This window comes from Otolemur garnettii, unplaced genomic scaffold (assembly GCF_000181295.1).
Source record: "Otolemur garnettii isolate 467f Iridium unplaced genomic scaffold, OtoGar3 scaffold00016, whole genome shotgun sequence".
Taxonomy (NCBI): domain Eukaryota; kingdom Metazoa; phylum Chordata; class Mammalia; order Primates; family Galagidae; genus Otolemur; species Otolemur garnettii.
The window spans coordinates 29,231,403-29,238,171 of record NW_003852411.1 but is presented as its reverse complement, the minus strand read 5'-3'; the positions used below and the strand labels follow the sequence as shown (position 1 = coordinate 29,238,171).

Sequence of the window (6,769 nt, the reverse complement as noted above, 5' to 3'; positions counted from 1 at the left end):
CCAGGGCGCCCCCTGCCCCGCGCCCCCAGCTCCTCTCACGCATCGCCGCGCCCAGCCTCCAGTCTCCTCTTCCTCGGGGTCTCGCCAGCCCCTTTCTGCAGCCGTCGCCACCTCTGGAGGAGCGGGTCCACTGCGGGTCACCATGCCCAGCAAGACCAAGTACAACCTTGTGGACGATGGACACGACCTGCGGATCCCCTTGCACAACGAGGACGCCTTCCAGCATGGCATCTGCTTTGAGGCCAAGGTGAGGGGGCCCCGGGGAGGATACCACCCGGGAGGGACATGTTTGAGTGGATGGATGCACAGCCATCCTGGACCCAGAGGCGGTGGGTTAGGCCGATTTGGGCGCCTTTCTGGTAGGAAGGGTGACTCTCCCTTCTCGGTGTGTAATTCTGCGAGCTCCTGCCCAACTGCAAAAGAGCAACTGCAAAGTTTGAGCGGATTTGCTTCACCCTCCTGCTCCCACCTGCACATTGCCCCATCTTACGGCGTGGGGCTGGATTGAGTTACTTCCCGGATTCCTCCCGAGGAGGAGAAGCCGGCAAATGAGCACAGCCCGGACCTGGTTCTTTAGACTTGGTTTAACGAAGCTCTGGTGTTATTTACCTGCTGGGCTCCCCTGGGAGAGGTGCTCTCTGGAAGGTCTTTTAACAGGGGAATGCTTGCTTCCTAAATGAAGAAAAGAGTATAGGTTTTTTTTTAAATTTCTGCGACTCCAGGTAACCGGGTTCGGGTGTCAGAGTCACTTCCTAAATGCCTCGTTTGTCACGACTCCTTGGCATATGCCAGTCATTTGATGGGGGTGGTGATTAAAGCTGCCCATTTGCTAGTTTTGTGGCGTAATGTTAAGTTTCAGCGTCTGGGAGGGAAATGCTGCTGAAGAATTTATCCGGGTGACTGGAATTTTCAGTGCTGAAGCCAAAGTACCAGGTCCATCCTCAGGGGGAGAGGCCGGCAGAAGTCTCTGTACCGAACCAGAATCATGGGTGTAAATGAGGCTGACCCCCGTGATACATACACCTCCCAGAGTGGGGAGCTCTGGTTTCTGTAATGGCAGTGGCATTTGCCATTGCCAGTCACCAGGAAAGGGTGTTTTCCTGTGGAAAAGTGCTTCTGCGCTTCCTGTAAGCCACTTGACCTGCTCTGGGGGTGAAGACCCAGAGCCTGTCCTGTGCCTGTCACTAAGTGAAAGAAAGTGTGGCCTCTTCCAGCAGGTTGTTGGGTCTTGCTGGTTTTGTAGGACTTTTGATGTGGACACAATTTTCCTCTTCGTTCCCTTTTACCCTTTCACGACTGTGTACATGCAGGCTATCGGCATCTCAGGGAAGAACTATCCTGCCAGGTGTCTATTTCCTTCCTATCACAGGACATTGTCAGAGAGTGATATGTGCCCAGTATGGTCGGTTATAGTCTCATCACATTTCTCTCATCTCTCAGAATAATCTCCTTGGTGTAAGATGGGCTGTTTCAGTTAATTTTGTCCAGGCCTGTAGATTTCACGAGCAGCTTTCTTTTTTTCTGTTTTTGTTTTTTTGGATACAGAGGCTCATTTTGTCGCCCTCAGTAGAGTGCCGTGGTGTCACAGTTCGCAGCAACCTCAAACTCTTGGGCTAAAGCGATCCTCTTGCCTCAGCCTCTGAATATTTGGGACTACAGGCACCCGTGACAATGCCTGGCTGATTTTTCTATTTTTAGTAGAGACAGGGTGGGGGGGGGGATCTCACTCTTGCTCAGGCTGGTCTTGAACTCCTGAGCTCAAGGAAAACTCCTGTCTCAGCCTCCCAGAGTGCTAGGATTATAGGCATGTGCCATGGCAGCCTGCCCATGAGCAGGTTTTTTATTTTAAAGTATAAATTTTCATCATGGCGATGATTTAGTTTTCTCACACATCCGTAAACTGGGAAATTGGCTTTTGTCTTGTTTGATTCATCACCAGTGCTCTGTTGCAGGAATGAAGGTAAGAAAGGAGATCAGATTTAAAGTATTTTTAAGCCTTTTATTCTTTTCTCACAGTCCTCTGCATTTGGTCCCAACTAGTTCTCAAAGCTAGTATGCATATGAATCGCATGTGAAGGGATTAAAAAGTTCAGTTCTTTCCATGTCTCAATTCTACTTTGATACATCTTGGGGGAGCCCTGGACTATGCACCTTTACCAAGCATGCCAGGGGATTTAATGCAAGTGATTGTGACCAGACTTGGAGAAATATTGGGCTTGTGGCTTGCCTCCAACTTGCTGAATCTTTCTTTCTCTCCCTTTTCAGGTACCAAACATGCAGTTTCTTTTCTAAGCAAATGTCTGGGGGCTGTGTGATGTAGTTCCCATAGTAACTTGCCTGGATTTGCAGACAGTGGTGGTCAGTAAGAGGAGGGGAAGCCACAGTTGGTGCACGCCACATTCCCAGTGCAAATCTAAGACCGGGGACCAAGCGCTCTGCTTTGAGGTAGAGAAGAAAGGACAAGAATGTACAGTAGGGGAAGTGATAGGGCTGCCTTGAGCAAAGGCTGACTTTGGGGACTAGGTGCTGACTCCTAGCTCTTTGCAATTGATTCTGCACAGTGGCACATTCAAGTCATTTCAGCCAAGACCTGAGTAGAGGTGGAAACAGCAGCTTTTCTGACCCATGTGCACCTGGTAAGTGCCTTTTCTGGTTGGTTTCTACATCCCTACAGAGCAGTGTCCGTGCAATGGCATGATCGCTGGGATTTCAGGGTTAAATCCACACTATAGTCTTCCTTTGTTTTGGAAAAGCAGAGGCTGTGAGATGCAAATGTATTATTGTTGCCTTGTCAGGTACCCTTGGAAAATTGAGTGCAGATCTTTCTCTCCCAAGGGCTGGCAGTTTTTCAGAATCAGCATTGGATGGAGTGTTTCTTTGGATGTATGCCACTCATTTTCAAGGTTCTGCAGAGATAGGAAGGGCTAGGGTTGAAGGGCATCTGGGTGGCAGAGGTTCTATTTACTTAAGAAACCATTTGTTTAATTATGGAGTAGAATCCTAGATGTTTTCACCTGCAGCACCTCATTAATTCTCGCTACTTCCCTAGGAGTTGAGTCTCCTCCTGTCTGTGTTATAAATGAGGACACAGGCTGGGGCATATTGTTGGCTTGTCTTAGTGCTCAAAGCCGTGTATATGACAAAGCTCAGATTTAAACCAAGGGCTTTGACTTCAGGCTTCCAAATCCAGTGCTTATTATCCAGTAATTTTCATGAGTCAGTGCTAGGCAGTTGTTTGATTCATAGCTCTTTCGTGGGGTATCCTCAGGCTGCTGGCCTCTAGGACTTTGATGAAGGAAATTATTCAAATTTTTAATGCTTGGCTATTTCCAGATTTCCCTTTGGGCTGACAGCAGGCAAAGGATACCGTCCTGTGTTCAGCATCTAGCTCACTGGTGCGAGCAGGTGGGTAGTCAAATCTCATATGGCTTGAGAGCTTGTAGCCTCTGAGAACCTGTTTCTCAGCAACCTAGTATGCCTTCCTGGTGGCCAGTGTCATTAAATAACTACTTCTGCTTGTTTGGTGAGAAAGAGATTAATGCCATTGGTGCAAAGGGTAATAAGAGTATTAATAATATAGTTATATCTTACATTTGTAGGTGATTTTTGATTGGCACAGGGCTTGTACATGCAAAGACTTTTCCTCTTGTAGAAATAGGAACATTATTGTTATCTCAGTTTTTCAGATGAAAATATTGGGATCACAGAGATTAACTTGCTCACAGTCATAGAACTGATAAATGCCAGATAGTGATATATATATGTTTTTTTTTTTTGAGACAGAGCCTCAAGCTGTCACCCTGGGTAGACATCACGGCTCACAGCAACCTCCAACTCCTGGGCTCAAGCAATTCTCCTGCCTCCGCCTCCCAAGTAGCTGGGACTACAGGCACCTGCCACAATGCCCGGCTATTTTCTGGTTGCAGCTGTCATTGTTGTTTGGTGTCCTGGGCTGGATTTGAACCTGCCAGCTCAGTTGTATGTGGCTGGTGCCTTAGCCGCTTGAGCCACAGGCGCAGAGCCAAGATACTGATGCTATTTATTGAGCCCTTACCATGCAGCATGTGTTGGCTCCTTTTAATCCTCACACCCCAGGGCTTTTGACTTCTGCTTCATGGTTCTTTCACTTCCTGCAGGGCTCACTGGATCCCAGAGTAATTCCTCCCTCTCTCTTCCTCTGAGTTCACTGATATCTGCACGTGTAATAAAGACAGTCAGAGCTGGAGAGCACCATAGCTCACTCAGTACAATCTCCTCATTGAGGAAATTGAGGTCCAGAGAGGAAGTTGTTGACCCAAGGTTACTAGATAATAACAGAACCACGAGCTGGACCACAGCCCCTCATTTCTTTCCTGCTTTCCCCAACCCTGAAAACTGGACCTTTGCTACTTTCCCTCTTTGTTCCTGTTTTTGGAAAAAGAACTTTCTCCCTACTTTCTTCCTTGCTTTCTAATAGCTTTAACTCATTAATTTACAATGTTTTTCTGTCTTCCAGTTGAACAAATTACCTCAAGACTCAGTGGCTTGAAACAAGAACTGTTTAATTTGTTTATGAATTGTGGGTCAGGAATTCAGGCAGGGTTTGGCTGGCCTGTTCTTCTGTTGCATGTGGTGTTGACGGGATCATTCACTTGGCTGCATTCATTTATGTCTGTTCCAGGCTAGAAGGTTCTAGAAGGTTTTACTCATGATGGTGCCTTGGTGGTCCTCCACATGGCTTTTCTCTCTACTAGCCACCTGGGATTTCCTCACAGAATGGTGGCTTTTTTGTTTGGCAGCTGGCTTTCATGAGGGTGTGTTCCAAGCAGGAAAGCAGAAGTTCTTAAGGTGTGGCCTTCTGAATCACACAGGGTGACTTTTACTGGATTCTGGTGGTCAAGACAGACCATAGGGGAAGAGAAATAAACCCTACTTCTTGATGGGAGAGTGTCAAGGTCATGTTGCAGGGTTGCACACAGGATGAGAGATACGGCTGAAGCTGTCTTTCTATCACTGTCTACCACAGATCCTATGCATATATCTTCTCTGATGATATGGAATATTCTTTGAGGACTTTGCCTCAGGCTTCTGTGTATCTCTCTCTCTCCTAGGCACCCAGCATCAGGTGTATACATGGTTGGCAATAAAAAAAATTGTCAAGTGGAAGAAATTACCAATTATAGGAAGTCTGGAAACAATAAATATATTGTCATATTGCTGAGTGATTTTGCAGTTCAGGAGCACTTGGTGAGATTGCAACTGAATTCTCTGGTTCTATCTCCCTCCTTTGCTCATCATAAACAGGGTATCCCTGGCTGACCTGGGCCTGGAGGGCATGTCCAGTGCTCTCAGAACCCACTGCTCCACTGTATCCTAGGTGCCTCTGCAACCCTCTCTTCTCCCTCCACGCAGGCTCCTGTGTTCTAGCATTCTGAACCAGTAGCAATTTGGCCGGTGGGCTTGATGTGTTCCCTGATGCTGTTATTAAAAGAGATGTATTTCATTTTCTTACGGATTTGTCCAGATGCTTTTTAAATCCATTGTTCTCATTCGTCCAGGCCACTTTTGGGGGATAAAGGATTCTGTGGATACAGGGCAGCTCTGAAATGGAACCTGTTTTTATTGCTCTCAGGTGTCCCAGGGTCTTCCTGCACAGCTGGTATTTGGGGATTTGATAGAGAAGTCTATTTCCACCTTAGTCGTGTGTTTTATGATTTGATGGCTTGCAGTCGTGGCTTCTTTGCCCCAAGCATCCTAGTCCTTTTTTCGTGGTCAAAACCCTGCAGCCACATGTGAAATGACCTTTGCCAGTTATCTGTATGCAGGCCCCCAGTTGGATTTGAATCACTGTTCATTATTGCTTACTCATAATGCTGCCGCTTCCAGAAGCTCAGACTTTGAGAAGGCTTTCTTTGGCTGTGATTACCGGCCTCCTCCTCGCACTTTTGTTGCCTTGAAGCCGCTTTTAGCTCCCTAGTGAACTTTTGCTGTCCTTTCCCTCCCTACTTCACCCCTAGGAACTCTGGGCCACAACCCCTCATTTCTTTTCTCCTTTCCCCAACACTGAAAACTAGATATTTGCTACTTTACTTCTTCATTCCTGTTTTTGGAAAAAGAACTTTCCTCTTCCTTTCTTCCCTGCTTTCTAATAGCTTTATTGAGATAAGATTCAAATTGTACACAACTCACCAATTTAAAATGTGCAATTGGTGGTTTTTAATATATTATAGACAGGTATAGCCATCAGTGTGTCAACTTTAGAACATTTCATTACCTCAAAAAGAAGCACTATACCCTTTCTGAGCAACCGCTGATCTACCTCCTGTCTCTAGATTCACCTGTTCTTGCCATTTCATAGAACTGGGTTGCAGGGCCCGGTGTGGAGGCTCATGTCTGTAATCCTAGCACTCTGGGAGGCCCAGGTGGGTGGATTGCTTGAGCACACGAGTTCAAGACCAGCCTGAGCAAGAGCCAGACCCCGGCTCTAAAAACATCCAGGCATTGTGGTGGGCACCTGTAGTCCCACTTCTCAGGAGGCTGAGGTAAGAGGACTCAAGAGTTTGAGGTTGGGCCCAAGAGTTTGAGGTTGCTGTGAGCTGTGATGCCCCAGCACTCTGCCAATGGTGACAAAGTGAGACTTTGTCTCAAAAAAAAAAAACCAAAAAAAGGAGTTGTGGAATACACGATCTCTCGTGTCTGAGTTCTTTCTCTTAGCATAATGTTTCAAGGTTCATCTGTGTTGTCACATGTATCAGTGTTTCATTCATTTCATTCATTTTACGCATGGCTG

General features: G+C 46.7%; 1 protein-coding gene across 2 annotated transcripts in view; it reads left to right on the top strand.

The window, feature by feature from the left end:
* The first annotated feature begins 15 nt into the window (after nucleotides 1-15).
* Nucleotides 16-6,769, top strand: part of LOC100944273 (carboxyl-terminal PDZ ligand of neuronal nitric oxide synthase protein) — a 291,887-nt gene continuing 285,133 nt past the window's right edge. For both annotated transcript variants that reach the window (XM_012802697.2, XM_023510768.1), the window contains exon 1: nucleotides 16-247. In XM_012802697.2, the coding sequence (XP_012658151.2) occupies nucleotides 143-247 (105 nt within the window). In that variant the 5' untranslated portion in view covers nucleotides 16-142. The remainder of the gene's footprint in view (nucleotides 248-6,769) is intronic.